The sequence below is a fragment of the Lepisosteus platostomus genome, chromosome 6 (genome assembly GCF_059453375.1).
Source record: "Lepisosteus platostomus isolate fLepPlt1 chromosome 6, fLepPlt1.hap1, whole genome shotgun sequence".
Classification (NCBI taxonomy): Eukaryota; Metazoa; Chordata; class Actinopteri; order Semionotiformes; family Lepisosteidae; genus Lepisosteus; species Lepisosteus platostomus.
Genome location: NC_142616.1, coordinates 52050970 through 52076288, shown reverse-complemented (window position 1 = coordinate 52076288; position 25319 = coordinate 52050970). Strand labels below are relative to the sequence as shown.

The 25319-nt window shown below is 36.4% G+C and overlaps 1 protein-coding gene across 8 annotated transcripts in view; it reads left to right on the top strand.

Moving 5' to 3' along the window:
• Positions 1–25319, top strand: part of frmd4ba (FERM domain containing 4Ba) — a 65932-nt gene that overhangs the window by 30879 nt on the left and 9734 nt on the right. For 7 of the 8 annotated variants that reach the window (XR_015939635.1, XM_088636297.1, XM_088636296.1 and 4 more), the window contains exons 2-14: positions 459–524; positions 960–1054; positions 2285–2377; positions 3277–3361; positions 8024–8080; positions 8613–8635; positions 13718–13801; positions 15742–15807; positions 16361–16418; positions 17575–17661; positions 23279–23355; positions 23931–24069; positions 24727–24868. Coding sequence is in view for 7 of the 8 variants with exons in the window: in XM_088636297.1 (XP_088492423.1) it covers positions 459–524; positions 960–1054; positions 2285–2377; positions 3277–3361; positions 8024–8080; positions 8613–8635; positions 13718–13801; positions 15742–15807; positions 16361–16418; positions 17575–17661; positions 23279–23355; positions 23931–24069; positions 24727–24868 (1072 nt within the window). In the remaining variant the exon portion in view is untranslated. The remainder of the gene's footprint in view (positions 1–458; positions 525–959; positions 1055–2284; positions 2378–3276; positions 3362–8023; positions 8081–8612; positions 8636–13717; positions 13802–15741; positions 15808–16360; positions 16419–17574; positions 17662–23278; positions 23356–23930; positions 24070–24726; positions 24869–25319) is intronic. The other variant, XM_088636295.1, reaches the window with a different exon arrangement.

Below are 25319 nucleotides of genomic sequence, written 5' to 3'. Positions count from 1 at the left end.
TGAAGAGGTTGAAAATATCAAGTTATTTTAGTGTCTTAAAACCAAAACCTTAAGAAATGTACGCTGTGTGTCTAGATTAACATGTAAGGTGCATGCCTGTTTCCACATAAAATTGTTAAAATTTGTCTTGGGTGTTGAAGAGAAGCAACAGACTGAAAACACAAACACACACCTGGTAAACTGATGACACTGCCAGCAGTAATCATTTCTGTTAGAGGCTTAAAAATCCATTTTCTTTATCTTGTGAGCTCAAGATGGAAGTAATTATTTTTACAGGAAGTGAAATGTGCAGATATATAGACTTTAGAAATGTATGAGCTTGAGGACAGGGGAGTCCTAATCATTCTCTATACGTTCATGGTTTTTTAATGTTCTGGTTGGTGAAATTCAATATTCTGAATATGCATAGAAAGCTCTATGAGTCACGCCCTTATTGACATGCTGCTCCTGTGTTGCAGATGACAGAAGGCAGGCTCTGCCAGGTACACCTCTTGGATGAGAGAAAGCTGGAATTGCTTGTTCAGGTGAGCTGTGCTGCCTGCCCTCACATTCCTCTGAGCATAAATGTTTCAGTAGTTACTTGCCTTGAACCTTGAGATTCTTACAGAGGGTATGTGCACACTTGTAATTACAATTAATTGCCACTGCATTTAAGAATATTGTTTGTGCATAACAGCCTGCTATAATAAAGGATTATCCTAAGATATCACACTTTCATTTGAAAATACATTAGTTCAACTGCTTGCAAATCCTAGGGAAAATGTCCTTAATTCAGCTTCTAAAATGCAAGAGTAAATTTTCAAATAAAGGTTTAAAATCTCAAGTGGTCAGCCTTACAAGGAAACTAGCAAATCAATTACCTGAAAATGTCAAAGAAAAAAAGTAGATTCAAGGGTCAGAGGTTTTCCATCTTCATAAGACCTTTCACATTTCAATTTGTGTTGCTCTTGTTTGTTCAGCCAAAGTTGTTGGCAAGGGAACTGCTGGATCTGGTTTCATCCCATTTTAACCTCAAGGAAAAGGAATACTTTGGAATAACCTATATTGATGACACGTAAGTAAACTGCTAAGAAAAACTGTGGACTTTGGTTAAGAATGTTGTTTATGTAAATAATATAGTTTGGCTTCTGAGAATGAGGTATAAAACGACTACAAAGGATTATACTATCTTGTCTTTACTCTAAAAGACAGACACAGTTATAAATTCCAAAATGGATGCCAGCGAGCAAATGCTTTTCTAAAATTGTAATCTTACTGCTTGAAATAGGGAACATAGTATATAGCTTGAAGAACATAGATGAACACTTTTTGTGGAGGACACCTCCAGCTCTGGAAACAGGTTTGAAATATGCATGCACCTGGGGTTACTCATCATGCTCCAGAAACGCACAGAAAACGCGTCTGTTTCGCTTGAAACGGGTGGAGTGTTGTGCGGCTCCACGGTACAGCTCTGAAATCAGGCTGAAGCTGGTTTCGCAGGACTGCTCCTTTTCCGGTCTTCGGAACATTCTTTTCCTAGTAGTAATGATTTTGGCGAGGATTTTCTGTGTGGTACATTCTTACGTACAAAAATAGTACAGAAATGGTTTCCGACGGTTTTGGAAAAGGTGATTTTGTCATGCTGAAACCAGATGATTACAAAAAAAATGTTTTTGCAATCCACAACTGCTATGTATTTATGTGTATGTACAATTAGACGTCCGACCTTGGCTTAAAATTGTGAAGGACAAAGAATTGTGTATAAACCTACAAATATTGAACAGGTGGACAGAAAGAATATAATATACAGAAACGTCTTTCAGTTGCTCTAGGGGATAGGTAAGGTGTAATCTGTGTTATACACCTATAGCAAAATATGGAACCCAGTCCTTGTGATGGTTTGTGATTGTTTATTGGTAGAACAAGTTTAAAAAAGTACTGACTGGGGCAACTCCTTTTAAATTTGATTTGCAGTATTACTTATCACTTGTTAGTAAAAATGCTTAGAACACAGATGAAATTAATATATCTGGATTTTAGAGAACTTTCACATTTCAAAGATTTGTAGGCAATATTCTCTAAAATTCTTATCTGGTTTTAAAAAAACATCATAAACTGTGTACATTTAATTGGCATTTTAGATTAACAGACAGCCCATTATGGTTTTAAAGATGCTGTTTACATATCCCTGCTTTTACTGTAATAAACCTAATTTTTAACATGACTTAATAGTTTCTCCTTAACTTGATCCCCTACATAAAATGTAAGACTTCTGACAGGAAGTGTTTCCCTTCTCTTTTCCCAGTGGCCAATGTAACTGGCTGCAGCTGGATCGCAGAGTACTAGACCATGATTTTTCGAAGAAACCAGGGCCTGTTGCCTTGAAATTTCTGGTCAGGTAAGCAATCTGTCGGTTTTCTTAATTCCTTAAGTATGGTAGATCTCATTTCAAAGGTCAATTCAGATGAACTGACTTGTAAATGTTAATATAGGAGCCCCCTGTAGGCAGGTCAGAGGTACAGTAAAAACACTCCCAGACCCAAATAAAGATACCAGAAGTTTTAAGGCACATGTTAGTAGTGTTGAAGGAACCCTCTTCCAGGTTACAGACCACTGATTGTATGTGATGTATTCTCCAGTGGGGTGCGCTAAAGAGTCAGTAGTCATCAAAATTCTGCACTGGAAGTACTCCTTGAGAATCAACTTTCAGAAATTATATTTGAGCACTGCAGAAAGTCTGGAAGTGTCTAAGCTCTTTCATCTATCTATCTATATATATATATGTCCTGGGAAGTTGACCCACGTAACGCTGAACAAACATTAGAGCAAACAGAAGGTGGCATTTTTCTCCCTTAACATTAAGAAATCAGAAATGGGAAAAATAGTGTAATCTTTTACTTCTCATACAGTCATGTTCTAAATGTACACAAGCAATTATGGAAGGTAAAGCTATGTAGGTAGAAATATACTTTTCTGTTCAAGTGGAGGTAAACCATAAGGAACAATTTATATTTTACTAATAAAATTGAAGTGAATCAATAGAAATGGCATACACTTGTATTCATTAAACATTTGGTTGTTTCACACTTTTTAATATTACGGGTTAAGGTGATAATGGAAAAGCAAAGAAAATTTTATTTTGAGTAGGGTATGATGGAAGAAAAGTAAAAATGCTTTCTGTTCAATTGGATTTAAACTTGGACCTTTTCCAAGTTTAAGTCTGAAATTAAGCAGCAAAACTATTTTTTGGATCATTAAAATGGATCAAGTTAAAGTGCCTATATGTTCTTTCTACAGGTTTTACATTGAGAGTATATCTTTCTTAAAAGAAAACATTACCGTCGAGTTATTTTTTCTGAACGCGAAATCATCCATCTGCAATGTAAGTATTTGGGTACTGTATATCAATATTACCATATTGTTTTATTTTGATTGAACCAGTTTAAACATTATCCTGCATACTAGAACGCTAAGGTTTTAAAACCGACATTCACTGATATGTTATTCCTATTTGAAGGGGGTCAGTTGATATTATAAACACAGCATGTAGGAAAGACCATGATAAATAATTCTGTGACTCATTTACTGTACGGGTGACATGGTGGCACAATAGTTACCATTACTGCCTTAAAATGCTTGGGCCGTGTTTTCAATTCCTGAGGTGCTATCTGTGTGGAATATGTATGTTCTCCCTGTGTTTGCATGGGTTTCCTCTGGGTGTTCCTTCACACATTCCAGTAACATACTGGTAGGATAATTGTCTTCTGATGGTCCCTGGTTTGTGTGCTTGTCTGTATCTGTGTGCCCTGTGGTAGACTGGCATCTCATCCAGGTTGCTGCTCTGAGCCTGTTATGTGCTGGGATAGGCTCTAGTTCTCCTGTGACCCTGTATTTGATAACGCAGTTGGATAACTTTATTAGAGTACACTGTGGTGTGGACACAGTCAAGAGTAGTAAAGCACAATGAAAACATGTAAAAGTTATAGGAAGCCACAGCAAACCTTTAGTGAAACTAAGGTAAAAGAGTAAAATGCTGTAGTATGTTTGCAAAGGTAAACTTTAAGGATAGGCTGCAAACTAGATAAAAACATCTGCAATTTGCCTGCCAAAAGCAATTTTCAAATCCATATTAGATGGCAGCTTTACCCAGTGTTGTTTTTAAAATTGTTTAGATTTAGCAAATTTTTTTTGCTAAAACAAAATTGTTTAGAGTTGCAAATGGAAAGATTTTGGTGTAAGGTACAGAATAGCAAGGACAAATTGAAAGTTTTGCTTTTCATTGCGGAACAATCAAACATTCCTAATATTAGTGAAATACACCAAATTATAGGCTCTACAAAAACCTCATGACCATGACTATTTTAAATCAGCTTTTATTGTTTCTAATTCTCCGACTTAGTCATTTATAAATCCAGGCTTGGTTGGTTCCAGTGTGGTTATGGTGTTTAATTAAGTGATTTTTGTGTTTTTACAGTGTCATGTAAACTGAAAGTTATATCTTGGTGAACTTTATGTACAAGATAAAGTTTAAAAATAGCATAGCAGGGCTGTGTTCCTAGTTGACCACTTGTTCCGTTCCATTCAAGTACTCTTGCAGTCACTACTCCGTCTAACTTATTCAACAACAGATATTTAGATAGATTCTATAAAGTTTGGGTTTACTTGCGGAAAGAGAAACCATAAAGAAAGTATCCAAAGGTCATTCTTGTGAGAGAATTAGTTTTGATCAGACAAGTAGATCAGAACCGCTGTTGAAAGTTAAAAAGAAAATAACTTAAGGACAAAAATACTTTATGCTTTCCAGAGGTCAGATCCCTCCAAAAAAGGCATGTTTTGCCAAAAACAGTTTGCGGTCGGAGAGCTCCTTTGTGCACATGGCATTTACAGAAGACAGCCGTTAAAAGCTAAAGAGCAGTTTTAGTTTGAAAACTGGCTGTCATCCAGCTCTAACGGACTGCAAAGGCATTGCGGTGTGACTGTTTAAACTTCTGAAATCTTGCAAGAAAGTATCCTGATATTCGTTTGCACTTGAACTGGAAAAACACCGCATTACAATTATATTGGGACATCATTGAACAATCTGTTTGTTTCTTTATGTGCTGAAATTTTGTACCCTAAAATGTCAAGCAATGGCTACATTCTACCTATAAAATATATTACATTGTTTAGTCGAATGTTCAAAAATGTCTTCTGATTGACCTCTGGAACTTATTTAAAACAATGAAAGTGTTAACCGTAGCTATGAATTAACACTATGTACTAAAATGAAGAAATCTGTAATTCTGTCTTAAACTCTAGGTTTTTTGGAGTCCCCACAATTACGAGTCACACCTCTAATACAATATTGTTGCATCTTTCCTGTTACTGAAAGTCAAGCTCAGGCTTCCAAATATGCACCCTAATTAAAACAGAAGGAAACTTGTCTCTTCTGAGGAAGCTATTCAGCTGTTATACTGTACACTTGGCTGTTTTCCTGTGGAACTCAATATAGACACCTGGAAAAGACATGCCTTTCCTGGTAACACTTAATGGTAGCCATATGTACAGTGTGGCTGTTTTACGTAACTCACCAATGTCTGTTTTCCACGTTTTTTTTAATAGATTATAAAGCAGGAAAAATAATAAGCTCCAAACATCCTATAACTCTGATATATTATCTTTACACTGTCTTAGAGATTTTATTTTAACTGGGCTACAATGTTTCAAGTCCTATTGTAATCAGTTGCTGTAACATTACTTCCTGAAAAGATATGTGGGATTTCATTCGTCTTTATGTATTCACTTATGAATATTTCCAAAATCATTGGTTGCTACAGGGTTTAAGTCACATCTCTTTTAAATGCAATTTGAGCAGGAATGTGAAAAGAAACTAAAATAAAAATTGTAATGCTTGAATGCATACTTTCAGAATATACTCACAAAGCCCAGTAATGTGATTGCTATGAAGACACAATTTATGGATGTGTTTGGCCTTTACCAGTATGGTTTGAGCGACAACTACTTGACCACATGGATGAGAGAATCAAACTGATGGAGGGTTAGGTGGAGTTGAAGGGTGTTCAATAATGGCCAGTAGCATTATTACCACCTGTAAGCCTGATCTCATCAGTTTGCAGAAGCTAAATTAGACTGGTCCTAGTCAGTATGGGATTTAAGACCCCTTAAAAAATAGGTTGTTGTCATAAGTATTGATAGACCAGTAGGGGCCACCCTTCCCTTTGGAGCAGATAATCTAAATGCCCCAGTATGGAGACACTTTCAGATGAGACTTGTTTTGTTACATTAAGACTACTTGATTGTTAAAGATCCAATGGCACTGTATGCATGAGTAGGGGTGTTAATACAGCCTTTTTTTGAAACAAGTGATGGCATCAAGAATATTTTCTGGGTAACTTGTTCCAGACTCCAACAACTGTTTGTGTAACGAAACACCTTACAGTATGTTCTTGCACTTCCCCTTATTTTCCACGTTTCACTAATTCTGAAAAAATGCCTCCTGCCATTGTGTTTTTTTTAATACTTGAAATGGGTTGTCTCATAGTCCTCTTTGTTGAAGACTGTAGATATAGTAAATTTAGTCTAGCTTGCTCTTTGTCTTCTTTCAGATCAATATCTGTGTTGTGTATTGGTAACCAAAATTTAAAATGTTCTAGATGAGATCTTGCTAGTGTACAATTTTAATGTCTATTTATTTAAATCATGTGCTTTAACTATATGTATATACTAATATTCTTTGTATTGCTTTCTCACGTTATCTAGAAGATAAAAATATCATAAAGATTTTTTTTAAAAGATATATCTTCTTCAGGCTCAGTGTTTTCCCATGTAATATTGGTACAGCAGTTCGTATTTTCTACCTGCATTTAAGTTATTTTATAGCAAACTTTTCTATATTAGAGGGAACCGATAAACGGATAGGTTAGAAACTCCAAGAAATCTATATCCTAAGAACAATTAATCATAAAAAATAGTACTTTTATTGCCATGTTATATTAAACTGGATTAGAATGCCTTGAGAAACAGGCGAGTCATAGTCCATACTACTAGTTCAAATATGTTATTTTTTTATTGGACATAATTTTTTTTAAAGCTGTTTAAAATTTACTGGTCAACTTTGTAAAGCACGTTTATTTAAAAGGCAACATAAGTGCTCTATATGTAAAAATTGCAGCTCAGTTACAATTATTTTCAATTCGACATGCGTATTTTAAAATAATTCAACATAAAACGCGTTTATTTGAGGTAGTTAATGCTTAGTTGTATACGTATAGAATTGATGCAAAGTTAGGGAACTTTATTCGCCCCCATGGAAATACCGGTCACGTTTCTTTACATGTTTATCAGAGCCTACTCTCAGCAGGACTCCATGTCTATAGTCTCCGCTCCACTGTCAGGGTCTTTAGCCTGGTTAATGACCCCCCACAGACTTAACGCAGATGGTGAGGTCTGGGCGGTGTGGTGGCAGGACTCAGACGTCCATGAAATGACCTACGAAGTCCCTCGTTTTGAACTTCCCGCAAATAATAGAAATTCTCTTCAACAACAGATAGCTTGTAAAACATAAAATGCACGTAGATTAAAATTTCACAGCTGGAGCCTTCGCTCTTTAAAAATATGCCAGTGTTGAAGTACGCAATGCCGATAAAGGGGAGGAATGTTATCTGGACTGCGCTTTGAGAGTGAGTGCTGCGAAACCTGCTAGGTTAGGACAAACCAAGTTGTAAACTAGTGGGGGATTATAGAGTCGGTAAAAAGAACTTGAACGTTTTCGTTAAAAATGCTACTTCTCGATGCAATTTTGTAGCCATATTTGAATTGCCTTTCCAACACGTCGAGTGAAGCAGTGTCCTTTAAATTAAACACGGGCGCTCCCCCCCTGTTTTTGTGCTTATGGTGGGGTCTGAAGTGGAGTAGAACCTGTCGGTACGGGCTGAGTGACTGATTCAGGCTGTTCTGGAGTTGTGTTGTTAAACTTGGCACACCCAAAGTTTTCGCATTTTCTTCTAATTACTGATTTTTTTCCCCACCTTCTAACGGTGCACAGGGAGACATAGAAGTGGAAAGTGAAGATGTTTTCAAATTAGCAGCTTACACCTTGCAGGTAAGTGCCCTGTTCCGTGTTTCATTCTTGAAATTATGTTGCTTAGACAGGAGGAGTCGTTAACTCCAGTTTCCAGCAAGTAATAGTATTGTGGATTTAAGAGATTTTAAATCCCCGAGAATTATTTTCTTGATTTTACTTGCATAGGTACTTTATTTTGGTTGCATTGTAGATTGACAATGTTTTCCTGCTTGAAAAAAGTTTTTTAACCGCTCGTAAATCACTAAATGAGTTAAAGTGGTTTTGCTTTTTGTTGTATTCTCTTTATCAGAGAAGCATTTACTAAATCTCCATAATGCTGTTTGCACCGGCGAATTAATTTCAGAGGATAATCCTCTAGCAGTCTGGTGTGTTCTTTTTACAGCGGTGCTAAGAACATAGCTTCTCTGTTCTGTTCCAGCTTCTTTAAAAATTATATACGATAGTATGTATAGGATTCTCATACTGTGTGGAACCCTTGAAAGTTTTAGTCTTAGAATCTATTGATTTTCTCATTGTATTTTCTGTAGTGACTTTTTTCTTCTTCTTGCAGGAAGCTAAAGGAGACTATACAAGGTAAGATTGTGATGTGTATTTAGTTTAAGTGAAGAGGAACTTGGCTCCAAGTTCTACAATTGTTGTAAGGGAGGGCTGGTTGGTGTGGGCGGTGATTAGTTGCTAATCATGTATGTGAAAGTGCAAACACCGCTAAGTGATTGTACGTGGTGTCCAGCTTGGGAAAGACCGGTTTTACAAGTGCGAGCGCTCGTGTTCTTGGGCTCGTTTTTGGAAAGTGGTGCCATGGCACAAGAAATGTTTCCGGCGTCATGCAATGAAATACTGACAGCTACAGTGTGACGGAACAAGTCAAGATTTATTCCAGGCTGAAAAGAAAAGAAACAATGTTTCGGAACACACCCGAAGAAGGCTCCACAGCCGAAACGTTGAGTTTCTTCTCTTTTCATCATGGAATGAAACTTTACTTGTTTCATTGCAGCCTACGCATGGTGACGCAGCTACCTACTTAACTGCTACAGTGTGAAAGTTGGTGTGGGGATTTGTACAGCCAGCGGCGGCCCCGCAAATGATCCAGTAATGTATGCAAAAGAAGATAAAAGTTTGTCAGCTGCTTGCTGCGGACATCAATGCAGTTCTTTCTTCTGTGGCTGCCCTTTCTGGGCCTCACCCTCCAATACATACACTTGACCTGACAGTTGAATTGAAGCCGGTGCGTGGGGGTATATGCAGCTAACCGCTGTTTAAATCGGCCTAAGCAGTCTGGAGACAGCAACAAGTTTTTTTTTTTTTACCTTCATTTCTCAGCCGCCGCATGTTACACTGGGTCATTTTGTTTTCGAACCTGAGTAAATGAATTAAACAGGTCTTTTAAATGCAGGAAATGTAGAGAAAAATTATTTAGGGTTATGTAGTAGGGAGGATAGTACACTGTAAAACATTTTTTTTTTCATTTTTCCACACGGAGGTTTCCTTGACAGTGTCTGACTGTTCTCTGAGGCTTACCTGGAAAGGGTTGATTTGTGAGGGTTGTTGTCTTTCATGTGGTTTAAGTGTTGATTTTTTTCAGTAACGTAGATCAATTCTATCAGAGAACATCTCTCACCTCAAAAGACACAGCTCATGAAGTTACAGCAACAACCATTTATTCTACCCATATTTTAAAATGTGCACACAAATTCAGAATTTAATAATTGTCAACTGCCCTGTATACATCAGTGTGGTTAAGACACCTGCTGTGGATTCTGTATTCTGTTCTTTTGACGCTATTTAAGTTAGTTTTCCACATGGAAAAATATGAGCTGTTATGGGGAAAAAAAACAAGACAGGTTTTCGACATCAGATGTGTGAAGGGATCCCAGGTTATTGGGGGAAGAAAGAACATCTAGAAAAAAAAGTTGCTTGCTATTGATACTCATCAAATTATCATGTTAACAAATTACTGATAATTGTTCCTCCTTCTGATCAGTATTGCATGTACCTCCCTCTCGCAAAATAGCACAAGAAAGCCAAGAATCCTGTAAGAAAATGTTTACATACCTAATGATTAATGGAAGGAAACCATGCAGTAGCAGTTTTCCAAATTGCTGTTGCAATCTGAAAAAAATAGAGATAATTTAAATGTTTTGTCACACAGAGAAGAAAAACAAATACATTTAACATGAAGGGTGTTAGCATATCTGTACATTAAGGGTCACATGTGGTCTTTTGTGTTCTTTGAGGAGATAAACTTTACCTTTTAGTTGCAGAATCAGGATATTGTGTAATGTTGACCACAGGGCTTATACAGTAGATGGCCACTCATCTCTATTTTTCTCTGACCAATGGAGTTCACAAGTCTTGTAATAAATGTGTGATTGTTGGCACGCTCACTGGAAATGTACTGAAGTACAGAGATTAGGTGTGTGGGAGTTTGGATCATAGGATCCCAGCTATGTGCTGTAATTAAAAATCACAGTACCCTGGAAAGGGCTGTTACTTGCAGAATTCATTTGATTTTTTCCCATCAGAAGAGTTGTCTGTCTTGTTCTGAGTCAGTGGATAAGTGTTAGAGTTTGTTCTTTCCAACACACACATTCTACCTTTTAAGATATATTTAAAGCACCCCTGATCTTCTTTATCTTAAGAACCTGCCATTTAAATCTCAGTTATACCTGCTGAGGCTTAGAATTTCACGGCTGGTTTGTGTTGGACATTTACCTCCAATTTTAAAGTCCATCTGCCACTAATTATTCATTTGTTTGCTGCATTTATCCAAGGCTCTTAACGGGTACTGTATATCCATAAACAAAATAAAAGACAATATAGAAGTCAACTGAGGAAACCAGTTCATTAATATTCCAAGAATAAATGTATAATTTCTTACAAGAACCTTTATAAGGGAAAAGAAAACTAAATGCAGTGGACTATGTATGTGACAAAATCTGGTAGCATTGTATATAAAATGTTATTGTTAAAATGATAACAAAACCAGCACTTTTAAGCTTTTAAAGCAGTTCTTTGATAGGGCATTTTATTTTATATTAGCATAAGATATTAGCATTGCCTTACTTAATAGTTCACCCACCAGACTGTGAGTATTTCATTAGGTCAAAGGACATAGACTTGCTACAGTAATATTCCACAGTGGGGGAGGCCTTTGTTGTAGTTAAATAGCTGACGCATTGCTTTCATACACTTGCCAGTGGGCTGAGAAGATAACCACAGGCAGCTGCAGCATAACGCAGATATGGTAATGAATTCCAGATAGCTGACAGGCAGACACTAAAAATGCTGCTGATCATCACAGAGTGGAGACACTCTGAAATTGTAAAATAAGGTTTACTTAATTGAACCCAATGAACTACAATAACAAATTCTTAAACCCTGTGCTAAACACCGAGAGGCAGTATAGGTAGTCAGTGATTAATTGAGATTATTGATACCATCTCTTGGCTTATGTACACAATTATAGTAGAAAACTTCAATTTTGAGGCTTAATAACTAAAGTTCAGCTTTGCCTTACAAGCTGTGAAACTCCCCTCACATTGTGATTGGATGTTACCTACTGTGCTTAATGAACTAAGTTACTTGTAAAGTTATGTTTATTTTCAAAATTGCAAAATGTCTATCTTTGCTGTTTATTGTGGTTTTCATTACTATTTTAATTCATAATTAATGTAATGAGTTAATTGGGAACTAAATGTTTACTCTGGTCTATCTGTTCTTCTTTATTGAAACACTTAATACATATTGACTGTTCCTGTTGTCAAAACAGTGGTTCCTTCCACTAAACAACGATGAAGAGTTTTATCCGAGCACAGTTGTGCTTTACATGTCTACAGTAGGCACTATCTGTGTGGTTGTTCTGTGTGCACACATCAGCAACAAAAACCCACTCACAGAAAGTCTATTTTTATTTTTTGCAGATATTATAAACATTATACTTGATCAATATTAAACACTTTTGATGGACACTTCACATTTTATTAAATTCAGTTATCCACCAGGTGATTAGGTTTTCAGTCACATCTAGCTCTTTTATTCTATGCAAATTAAGCAAAATATACTCTTCAAATTATTGCCATAGTTTCAGGGCTTTGTTGGGAAAATGTTCCAAGCTTTCAAAAGTTAAAACATACAGCAGAGCAATAGTTAAATATTTTTGCTATAGGCGATATTGTGATTTATGACATCTTTTATCAGTCAGTGATTCTGAAGCTCTTTAGGTGAACTGTACCAGTAAATCTGTTCTTTTTTGATGGAAGTCAAAAGCCACTTTACTTCCCTTTTATTCAGAAAGTCACTGTTAACTCATCTCAGATATTGACCTCGACATTTGGTTTATTTTGGTGTGATATTTGACTTGCGGTGTTTTAGCACTACCTGTTTATCTGACTTGTGCTTAGTATTGTGTTTACTAACGTAATAAATAATTGTTCATGTAGTTTGTAATGCAATGCAAATAAAAAGCTTAAAAAATTAAATTTAAATTAAAATATTTAAAGCTTAATGTCTATATTACAGAGGAATTACATTGTTTTTGTGGTGTTTGAGTGCCAATTAACTTGTTTCTGAAATTTCCTGCCTTTTGTGGCAATGAGTGCATTTACAGTTTACTAGTAGAACCCTGCAAAATGAAGAACTTTAGTTTTGCAAATGTAGCTGAAGGCTCTCGAGTAAAGCATCAACATGTTTAAGCAAATTAATTGTTGAGATGAAAATATCTAAAGATCTATGAAACAATGTTGGTAAGAGGTAAAAATGAACCGCAGACATTTCAACAAGAATCTACAAGATGAAGGATTAAGTCAGACGAAAGTTATGCTTTTTCCTTTCTATGTGTATTGTTGGTTTGCCCAGACTTAAGAAATTTCCCCCCAAACCAGCTTTGCATTACCTAGTTTATATAACCACAGCTGTAGACATCAGTGTTGTGAATTCAATACACAATAGACTTCTGCATGCCAGGCGCAAACCACATTCTTGAGGTTTAGTAAGGTCCATATTTGATGTCTTTCTTCCTTGTGAAACATATCATAATCCAGACAGTATATAATTGTATTTAAATAATTTAATAAGAATGTACATTTATTTTGATCACAATATTTTTAAATAGGTTAAAGCTTTTGTACACTTGCATTGTAAACAATTCTACAAATAAGTTAAAATCATTTTTGATTCTGTTGTGATTGTTACTTTCTTTATGGAAATTTGCATGTCACAGTGTAAAAAAGTCAGGCTTTGTTTAATGCAATTAATATGTCATTAATGTTTTTGAGATCTTCTGTTGCTATTACATAAAATATAAGTGAGAGGTTTAAGTTCCCAAAACAGGTGTGGGTGTAGTGGGTCCCAAACTGTATGCAGGGTGCTTTGGGTTGAAAAGAGCTTTATTCAAAATAGAAATTCTTATTATTGCTGAGATCATTAATAATGATAATGTAATAATAAACATATATAAAACACTGTATAATTGTCTGATACAGGGGGTGGCCTATGTCAAACATCTGTGTTTTAGTTGCCAATTTTACCAGCTAGAATCAAATGCATGAAATGATAACTGTAAATGTCACAGTATTGTTGTTTCCCTAGGTATCGGCTTAATGAACAAGTCAGAGAGATGTCTTTTTGTCCTTTCATCTGTTAATGTTTTAATTTCAGTGACGAATGTACAAGAACTGACCTCAAGAAACTCCCTACTCTGCCTACCAAAGTCCTTAAGGAACACCCTTCTCTTGCTTACTGGTAGGTACTGTACATTGTACAGGTTAAAGTTTAATTTTAGTATCTTATCTTTCTGCAATAAGGAACAGGTGACAAATGGGAGGAGGCCATTAAAGCTGAGTTAGCTGGGTTGCTTGAATAAAACATTCCTTCCAAATGGTTTATGCATTTGGTGCAAATATAGTGATATTCGGGAGCCCCTTAATTACTGGTTGCAGCTAAGACACACTCAATGGTGAAAATATTATGAATCCTCCACAATATACTGTATTTACCTGACTATAATTCACCCCCAGAAATATGGTCTTTGGAAATTGAGAAAAGAACCTTATAAAGCACAAGTTGCTTTTTCTGAATAAAAATGGTAGAAATGAAAAAAACTAGTTTTTAAATAAAGAAAAATGGTGAGGCATTTAAAAGATAAAATGTTAATGTCTGGCTAAACAGCATGCTTTCTTCCTCTAAAACTCTTGTTACTTCCCTTTTCAACCGAGAGCTCTTCCCTCATCCCTCTCTTTCTTCTTATGCTCGTCCACTCCAAACTGCCATCGATCCTGACGATTCCCATGCTGTTCAGCACACAGGATCACCTCTTTCTTGAACACAAACGCATACTGTGATGTCTTGTTCATTTTGGATAACTAAAAATGAATCAAAGTTTTTTGTCTCTTCATGCCTGACCTAAGCAAAATGGCAGTCTGTTACAGTAAACACACTTCAACACCATTCTCTCTCTGGCGGTAAATCTCAATAACCAGATGAACTTCTGAATCTTTTTTTTAACTTGTATTCAGATATAAGCCACAGACTAACTATCACCTTGAAATTTGGTGTGTTTTATATTTAGGTAAATATGGTACCTTCTGTGAGCCCTTCTTCCCACACGATTGCCTTCAGTTGAGGTTTTGATAAGGATTAATGGTGTGTGGGACTGAACTTCACATTTCTGTCAGTTTCACCAGTCTTCAGCAGAAGAGACAGGGTTTTTTCTGGCCAGGGAGGATCTGTCTACTGAACCTCAATCCAGCCACCTCTTGTCTGCCTCTAAGCATATCTAGCTACAGTATTTGGCTGATGGTCCTAGTATTATGTGCAGTGAGTGTGCAAACATAAATGTTTGAAGTGAAGAAATTTCGTATGCTTTTACCAGTGGTCACAATTGAAAGTTTCACATGTATGTAAATAAAATAAGAAAATCTGTGAAAAAATACAATATACAATAGAGTAAATTTTCAGCATTTGCAAACAAAAGCTTTTCACATGGTGATTTCCCGTTACATAGAACCATGCTCATGAAACATCCTCATATTTGTTTTAAAAAGCAAGCTTTTAGATTTTTGGTTCCTCTGGGCTCATAGTGCCTTAACTTCATTAAATGTTACTGAATGTGAGCCTGCTTATCGAGAAAACTGCTGAATAGAGACAATGTGATTGATGTCCTGGCCTTACACGCTGAATAAAGTCACTCATAGAAGCACTATGTTTATTACAGATGATGCTATGATTTTTTTCTTATGGTGTCTCTAGCTGTTAGGACACTGTTTGCATCATCTGTTCTGCCCTTCAGAGTTTATTAAAGAGGCTTCATGTGATACCGTTTTGCTGGTGAGCTAAATAGATGCACTCCGATTGTTATCTGTCTGATTCTCTGGAAATTAATATAGATCGAGCAGGATCGATAAGTAGTTTGGAACTGGGAGCTGATTTTATTTTTTCAGTCAGCATCTGCAGGATGCGCATAGGCTGTGTTGTGGAAGAATAGGAGGCAGAAGAACAGGCAAATATGATAAACTACTGGGATGGTGAGCCAGGCTGTGTTTTCTTAATGGGTAGGCATGAGAAGTATCTGTTAGGCAGAGTCTCTCATTAATCAAAATCTCCTTCTTTGTTACAGAAGTTATTTGGCATACTGCAGTTTTTTATCATGCTAGTTACTCTTTCTTTGTTACATCTGTTTGCAGTGAAGACAGAGTGATAGAGCATTATAAGAAGCTGAAGGGTATCACTCGAGGACAAGCCATTGTGCAGTAAGTAAGAAAGTCTTAATGCAGTATTTATTGTATGGTTCTTGTTTTTTGTTATCACATATTTGTCAGATTCTTATCTGAGGCTCATATTTCCAACATTAAACCTGCAATAATTTTTGAATTACATGAATTATGCGATAGTCAATAATTTAGCAAATTGCTCTTGATCAAATTGCATTTGTTCTGGAAGAGTGTAGTTAGTGCAGCTTTCACATCTGTGAACAGTAAAAATGGAAATTATTGCTATGGAAAGATAGCACCCGATTTGCAATTATACTAGCAAAGGTTGAACAGGGGTCAAAAGGGCTTATAAACTTTGTTCTTGAAGTAATAGACACAGTCACATCCTCTGCGCTACACCGTAAAATATAAATTCTGTTGCTGTTACCAATGGTGAGCAGATGCATTCAAATGAAGACCATGCACATATAATTCATTTCATATAGGTGCCACACATGTTTACTTAATGCACAGTTAAATTCTGTATTATGTTAATTCAGTATTAAATTCTTTAACTATGAAAACATTAATATTTGTCCTCTGTTTTTACAAGGTATTTAACTCTAGTGGAATCTCTTCCTACATATGGTGTTCATTATTATGAAGTAAAGGTAAGATTACGTTGTACATTTTGTTGGTAGGTTTAAAGTGCAGTGTTGGAGAAGCCGGGTTTAACGATTTCAGTTTTCTTAATTAAATCCATACATGTTAAAATTGCCTAGAAAAAATACCTATTAAATAAGGAGCTTCAAGCTCATTCTTTCCTGTTGACATCTTATGTTCATAACCTCTGGCTACATTTCCACTCATATCTGTTAAAGCAAGTTAACAAATTCTTGCTTGTAAGGTTAAAGATATCTTAAAGCAACAGAATAGTTTCAGCAACATTCTTTGTTTTGGGAACTGTGTTCTAGATCTCATACTGCCTTATCGTTCACTATAATGATCAAATCATCTCTATGGACCCAGTCTTTTTCTGTGCATTTATCCCCCTCTGAGACAATGTTCATTGGTCCTCAAGGACTTGCATTGCTCAGCATTTCATTCTTCTTTAAACTAAGTTGCCCTCAAAAGTGGCTCCATTAAAGACGCCTTGAAGAAATATATGGGTCAGTGGAATTGTGCCCTTCATCTGTCTCCGCAGAATATGTTGCTCAAAGCAAGGCAGTTAAAAAGGGAGATACACTGAGTTTCCTAATGTCTTCTGGACGTGCCTCCTCATTGAGCTAAGCTATACTTCTGCATACTTCTAGAAGGAGCAGGTGACAGATCTAGTTAGCAGTCAATTTGTGCGCATTTGGGGGGGGGGGAACAAAACATGTGCCTGAATACCCTTTATCTACTCCAGGGGTGAGCCTTGCTGGCTCTGGAATGCTGGTAGGGCTGCACATTTTCTAGGTCTTTGCAAAGCAGCAGCACCTGAAGAGCTTAGAGAAGCTGTTAAACTGGTCCCATTAATCCTAGTGATGAGCTGCATTGGAATGAAAACCCAGAGAGACACCGGCCCACCAGGATCAGAATTATTCACCCCTGATCTACTCTATGAGCAATAGTCAGTTGTTCTGCGTTTTGACATAACATTATTCTAAAGTGATGACATGGGAAAGACTGAATTTTATTTTATAACTTATACAGATGGTTTGTTTTCTCCGATCTTCCAGACTGTTTCAGACTGTCTTCTCTTAAGCTCTGGGAGGGTCTTTATGTACTTTCTTGCTTAAAGTTATTAATGTGGGAGTTACTGAAAATGGAGTCTTTGTTTCATAGGACAAACAGGGAATTCCTTGGTGGCTTGGAATCAGTTACAAAGGAATAGGCCAATACGACTTGCAGGACAAAGTCAAACCAAGAAAGGTAAAACCATTAACTTTTTCTTTGTACTTTTTTTGTGCTGTTTGCTTATACATATAATATTTGATACTTGAATATGAATGTGTATATTTTTTTCCATATATTGGGAAGAACATGATAAATATCACAAAATATTGCACTCTTTTTTTAGCAATTCTTGTAATGGAAGTATCAAGTGTAGCTTTTATAATCCTCTATCTCTTTATCATGAAATTCTTTAAGACAAAAATGATGGATCGTAAGTGTAACATTTTAAAATTTTTAGTGATAATCTTAAACAATTTGAATTAATAATGCTCCTTCTATCTGCAACTGTATAAACAGTTGTCATCTGATGAATAGTTATACTAATTTCTTTTCCTGCAAAGCTCACAAGGCCTTTATGTAGTAGATTTCTCTGCCTTGCACTCAGTATGCTAATTTATTTATGCAAAGCTGTATGTCACTCTGTGTGGATTTCTCACGGAGAAGAAACAACTGATCAGGTAATAAAACACAATTATGTTGACAGGGAGCTGAAAGGTGGGGTGGAGAACTAGAAGCTGTTCATGATTGTCTGCATTCTCAAGTTGTCTTTTGTATGAATGACGTCTGAACTCGAATGTGGGTGCAGTCTTTTCAGTGTATTTTGATGAGTACTGCATGTTATCCATTGTATGAAATGATGACTTGAAATTTTAAGTTTTGGAACAATGGAATAATGACTCCTACTATATTTGAAAGTGTTTTTTTTAAAGTATAACGCTACACAAATTAAAGTTAAATATTGTATTAACTGCTGAAACTTTACTTAGTTTGATTACATTTGTGGGTCTTTGGAACTAAACAGGCAGCAATGTGAGACTGTGTTTATTTTGGACATTTGAAGCTGCAGTGCATTGCAGGGTTTTTTCCTAGTGTTGCTGCATGAAAGTTACATGGTTGCTGAAATTACCGGTGTAGGGACTTGACAGCATAGTTGTAATACTGGCATTGAGGAAACATTCACACATGAATGAATCATTGGAAGACGCTTACTGATTCGTGCTGTAATCTGTTCCCTTCTGTCAGGGTTCCCCCTCTGCCACTCCGTCAGGTGTGTCTCTGTCATACTTCCCTGTTTGACATATCGAATGTCGACAGTGTCCTTTAAGGTAGTTTTGTTACTAGTGGGTAACATTAGCTTAGTCATTTTTTTCCAGTAGCCATTTACCATATATCCTGCTTGAAGCCCGAAGAGTTTTTTTTTTCCTGTCTGCACGTGTTGCCGATGAGGTGATACCTACAGATAAGTGAAGAGTTCTTTATTATTGCCCTGTCAATTCAGTACTACCTTAAACGTTTTTCTGCTAATACTGTACAAGTATTGCTTCATCAGCAGATACAGGAGGACTCCTTGCCTTTTTATAGGCAGCAGGTACTTTCACAGCGGGGACAGGAGGGCAAAGGAATTTAACCCTCCTCACCGTCTCTCCCAGCTCCTGTACAGTAGGTTGGCCCTGCTCTGGATCAAACTGCTGAAACGGTGCATCTCATTCCTGAGATGTATGATGTTGTGTTTTCTTCTTCTCATTTAACTGGCTCCCGATCCTTTTTCTTCAATCAGCAGTTAACAGTGATAAAGCAAACCTGAAGTTTTAAAATATTCTTTTACATTCTCCTTCTATTGGTGCATTTGAAAAAGCTTTAGGTTTAACAAATTTAATGTCACATTGCTTAAAAAGAATTGAAATGCAACATAAACGTTTGATTGGCTGATACAGGGGTTGAATAATAAAATAAATGATTAAAGGTCCTTCATTTCCTTTATACATACTGGAGCTTTCACAATAAAAAGATGTTTTATGGTGTATGACATAAACAGATGGAAGACCCCATCTTGACCGTAGTTTTCAGTGAACTGTGTAGTTACAGACACTGTTCTGTGAGTAACTTGAGGTTGGGTGAATACCCAACTTAGGTGTAGCAGACTTTTGAGTCACCGCCTTTCACAGACATCCTGTGCTCTGTGATTGCTCACTGAATCAATAATAACTTCAACTGGAGTTGAAAAAGCACAGCTTGTACAGCCACCTGTACTGAGCAGGAGTAATACTGTATTTTGTAAAACCCTCAGGTCTTGTTCATGTTCAAAAAGTTCATGTTTTGAAATTATTTTTATGGAAATGTTCAGAAACATGTAACGTAAATTTTTTTTTAAGCAGTATATTTCTTTCCCTTATCCTTTTGAACTTATATTAGCATTTATGTAAGAGAAGACTGTGTAACTATAATTACTGGAAAAACCCATGAAATAAAAATATTCAGTTCCTTTAGTATAATTGAATTGTGCAGCTTCCTGTTTGAGGTCTTTGGTCTAGAAAGTGTCTTTGTTCATTAAGCTCTTTCATCCAGCTAAGACACCTTTTCCCAGTTTTAGTGTGCTCTTGTGGTGGGAGCTACAGTATGACACCTCCAGGTTCTTTAGTCTGCTGGTGAATCTTTAATCATCCACTGGCTGCTGATTCTCCTCAGACTTGCTGAAGGAGTCTTTATGGCTTTGAATACTTGAGGTATTCAAACAAAGGTAAACAGTCAGCCAGCTGGAGATAAGTGTCATGTTACACCACATTTACTTTGTATATGCTACTTACTGGGAATTTACCTTTTTCTTAAAATGACAGAAATATGTTTGGCTTCTGCTCCGTTTTATTTTAAACAGATGTTAGTGGTGAGATTGAGGGCTTCCTTCCATCATTGCCCTTTTGTTACTGTACTGTACACTGTTAAGGTTGACTCAGACTTGAACTGCCTTGCGGTTTGAAACGGCAGCACTGGTCAGGCAGAAAGTGTTCCAACTTCAGTTCACCTTTTTTCATTTCATTTCCATATTGTTGGGTTCCGGGAAAAATCATGCTTCTAAAAACAAATTGCTAGTCTTCTTTACTGCTATCAAAAATGAGTACTAATTGGCATTCTGAACAATAAATATAATGGTCCCAAATCTTTGAAAATATAAATAGTGTAAACCTCTCACTTGAACACTCAAAAGAGAGTTCAGGTTCAAATGGATTGTCGTTGTCATTCATGTCCATAACAGATATGTCAAGTAGTTTATACTTGAAAACGAAGACTGAATAGTAGTCACACAGTCTTATGAAATTTATCATGAATTTCTTTATCAAATAATATAATCTAAACAGATGAACCGTGAAGAATATATAGATTATATGCTGTATATAAAATATTTTAATATATGTAATATTGCTCGAGTTTGGAGCCTAACAGTAAATGATCCATATCCATGGAAAATTATTATTTTATAAGCATTCCATTAATATTTAGTGTTTAAATGTGTATTGGTGAAATTATCTTCACAATTACCCATTCTCATTTCTTGTCCTTTTATTTAATTGTAATGTGCTTTTCTGCAGCACCTGCACTATTTTTGACCCTTCCAGTCTGCTACTTGCAACCAGTATCAATAATCAATATTTTGATCCTGTTGTCAATTATAAAATTGGGGAGCTGATTGACAAATACATTTGCTGCAGAATGGATAGAATACCCCAGGTTGAAGGGTTAATGGAAGGTTTGAGTGTTGTATTTTATCGGATTCCTCAAAGATCAGTTCTATTGTCCTTTTGCACATGACTGGAAACAGACAAAATTTTCCATTTGACAATAATTAAGCAATATGTAGTTTGAGACCTGCACTCCTTTAAGAACTGATTTGCCCAGTGGGCTCCTGATTAATGATTACTCAGAAGTAGTAGATGCCAGAAATATTTGTGTTGTGAGGTAGAGGACGGGTTGAACAACATGGGGTATTGAGCCATCCTTAAAAAAACAAGGAAATAATCAAAGCATACCTGGGCTGAGAACACAAAAAAGAAAACTATATAATGGAAAAGAAAAAGTACACATTTTTTTTTTATCTAGAGACAATATAAAAGAAACCTGCATCGAGCCTGACCTGTTCTTCTTGTTTGCTGGTGACAGAAGTATGTGAGAGCTGAAGGTTTGGAGCCACATTAAGTTTGTACGGTTTGTTTTTCACATATGTTAAAAAAGAGTTTATTTCCTGCAATTAAGTGGACATTTTGGTAGCCGGTCGGCTGAGATTTTTATTCTAGTGTGGCCAAGGTGGGTTAGAGCAGGGCAGGCCTATTTGTGGTGTCTGATGTCAGAGACAGTAGGCAGTGGGCAGGACTACAGCAGCAGAGTGAAACTTCTGCTGCACCTTTAGGCTGTCTGAAACCAGACAAGGGAGTATTGTTTGAGGAAGCCACGCTCCTGTGGGAAACTATTCTGTGGATTTTAATCTGTCCTTGCTGTCAGGACATGGTAGGCAGAAAAATTGGATTTGGTAAGTAGCTGGATAAACGCATTTGCATTTATGTTTGCAAACTTATCTTAAACTATGGCTTGGACATGTTTTCGATATTATAAAAATATATAGATAAGTGGGAAATGTTTTATTGTGTTTCGAGATATTAATGACTGTGGGTAGTACTTGATCCGTAAATATATAGTGTACATAGTTTTTATTTATCCAAGCAAAGTGAAACAGTTAAAATGGAAAATTGCCTGAAAGGGAAACCTAGTGCGACAGGTGTTGTGTGTGTGTGTGTGTGTGTGTGTGTGTGTGTGTATATATGTAATAAGGAATGCAGAAATTAAAACTTTCATAAATAATTGATTTTTTTGCATTTTAAAGAAATTAAATCCAGTGCAGTAAACCAGGGAAAGGAATATACTGGATTTCTTAGTAATTATTATTTTAAAAGAAAAAACATAATGTGCCCTGTATTTAATGACTGAGCTCTACTTAATGTTAGGTTGGTTTGAAGAATGACTCGTCCATTCAGTACACTTCTCATCTTTTTAACCTCTAGTTTCGCCTTTGGAACTGTGTTATTGTTGCAGTGTATACAGCACTGAGCGTTTTGGTAAAACTTCTTAACCATTTTCTTAGATAATCGAAGACGTGATCTGTTTGTACATTTGAAAAATGTTTTCTCAGTGAGGAAATGATTTAGCTGGTGCTGTGAAGGAGGCTAAAAACTAGCCTTATTATTTGCATTGTCCCTCCAGGCGAAATGTAATGAGGGTGACATGTTAGCACACAGGAGTTCTAGATTTGACAGAGGTTTAGTTTCACAGCGATTTTAGAAAATGGGAACTGTGCTGTTTAAGCTCCTCTGTTCTTTTAGAAATTAGATGATGATGTGGGTTATCAAACAGTATTTTTTTTATCAAAGTTTGTGAATCAGCCAACCACTTGATCGTTCGTTTGAAATTACTTATGCGGCAGGCTGCGCAGTGTGTCAAATGCAGAGTGCCTCAAGGACATATAGGTTTGAGATGTGTCTGATATCCCGAAGATACACCTAAGTTTTCTTCTAATACCGGAGGACCAAAAGGGAGCGGAATGTTCTCTTCTGCTTTTCCAGCGGATAGAAGGGATTTTTGCCCTTTTTTCTTATCCTGAAAAGGCCTTGCTGATAAAGAGTCATCTCTTCGAAGGATTTGGTAGGAAATGGAAATAAGATATCACATTTTTCTAGGCAGTTCCAAAACGGCAGGCAGTGTCAGTATTGCCGTTAATGATTCAAGTCACCTAATTGCGTCATTCCATGTCTTGTTTTCTGTCTCATAGTTGTACCAGTGGAAGCAACTAGAGAACCTGTACTTTCGTGAAAAGAAATTTGCCGTTGAGGTTAACGACCCCCATAGGTAAGACCAAGTATGGTGATGAACATTAGACAAGACTTTATCACGGACACCCACTTGAACATTTATGTGGAAAGCTTTCGAAATCAATAAACCTAGTTTTATGTTCCTCATGATTTGCTGGCTAGACATATTCCAGTACTACATAAAAATAATATAAATGCAGAAGGGTAGGAACTTCTCAGGCTGCCACTAGCTGTTTATTCTTGCAACAAGAATCTAATGTTTTGACCAAATGTATTGTGCTGACTGGTCACAAATATACTACATTTTTTTTCTTTCCCCATGTCCAGGGAATATTATGAATGAACAGCATTTTCACATATCAGTAAATTGAGCTTGTGAAAATAGAGAACACATGAGGACTTGTAAATCTTCCACTGCTCTATTGATGTAGTTAGTTCCTCTTTGTGAATTAGATCCTTCAGATGAATACAATTGTGCACAGTTTTTTGACTGTAAAACTGGATTATACTCTTCCTGGATTCCACTGTTTGTTTTTAAAAGACTTTGCTGGCTAAAAATGCTGTTAGTTAAATTTACAGCTTGAGCAAGTTTTTTTTCTTCTTTTTCTTCAGAAGAACAGTTTCTAAACGTACTTTTGGACAGACAGGACTGGTGATCCACACATGGTATGCAAGCCATTCTGTGATTAAGACCATCTGGGTGATGGCAATCAGTCAACATCAGTTTTACTTGGACAGAAAGCAGAGCAAAGTAAGTTACCAAACCCTTGGGCTTATCTAGTCTCACGACTAATACAAAGGGTTTCATTTTAAAGGATAAAGAATTTTCACAGATATATCCTCATAGACAGCATCTGGGCATTTCCATCTCTTTTTAAATCTATCCATTTATTTAAGTTATTTATATTCTTGGTTTTGTTTAGTTGCAAATATTGGAAAGTTAGGAGTTTGGTTTCATATGCTAATACGGTAAATTGGGACTGCTTATGCTGGTCCAGATGGGCTGGGGTGTCTGCAGATTTTCCAGGTCTCTGAATGATCACATTAGGAGCTGGGTTACAATGAAAACTTGTAAATACTGTCCATTCATGACCAGGATTGCACAGCCATGCTATTAATGCTTCAGACTCCCCTTTCTAACACATTTTGTTTTAGAAATTTGATATCTTACATGAATCATACATTTTTGGACCTGATAGACTGTACTGGGAAACAGGTAGTATGTAAGGGCTCTACCAAGAATGCCTAGCACGTAGAAAAGTGAGATTATGAAAATTCCAGCAATCGTTTTGAAAATATTCCAGTAAAATGATACTATTGAGATAGGAGGAGGCTGAAGTGGGCTATCCTAGTTTAAGATATTCCCATGAGTGTAATTTGATGGTAAGTTTACTTTTTCTTGTAAAAGGCAAAAATACCAACAGCAAGAAGTTTGGGGGATATTGCCATGGACCTGACTGACACAGGAGCACCAAAGATGTCAAAACTAGGACACATTGAAGGCAAAAATCCACTCATCATGGCCAGCAATGGGAGTCTTGTGTCCTCAGGTAGCTGTCTCTGTACTATTAATACAGCTAAAATTAAAAATTCTCATGACAAATTAATGTTCTTTGGGACATTGTTTTAACAAGACAACTCAACAGCTTTGTCTGAAACATCATAAAAATCTAAACCGCAGTGGGAAGCATTCTAGAATTTGTGAGATCAGTCATTTGTTTTTTCTTTCCTTTTGGTTGGAATGGAATGTTAATCTTTCGAAAAATAAAATGTTTGTATGATATGCCTGAATTACTGTTAATTCTTTAACTGCTGCTGTGCTTTTCCACATTTACATGAATCATTCATATAGTGTTTAATTATATGATGTAGAAGGTACATACAGAGTATGAGTCATTATGTGTTATTTGAACATGTCCTATGTTCTGCTGCGGTGAATCTTTCTGGCTTTATGTGGAATCTTAGATAATTCTGATCCCCTTCGTGATTAAACATCACTTT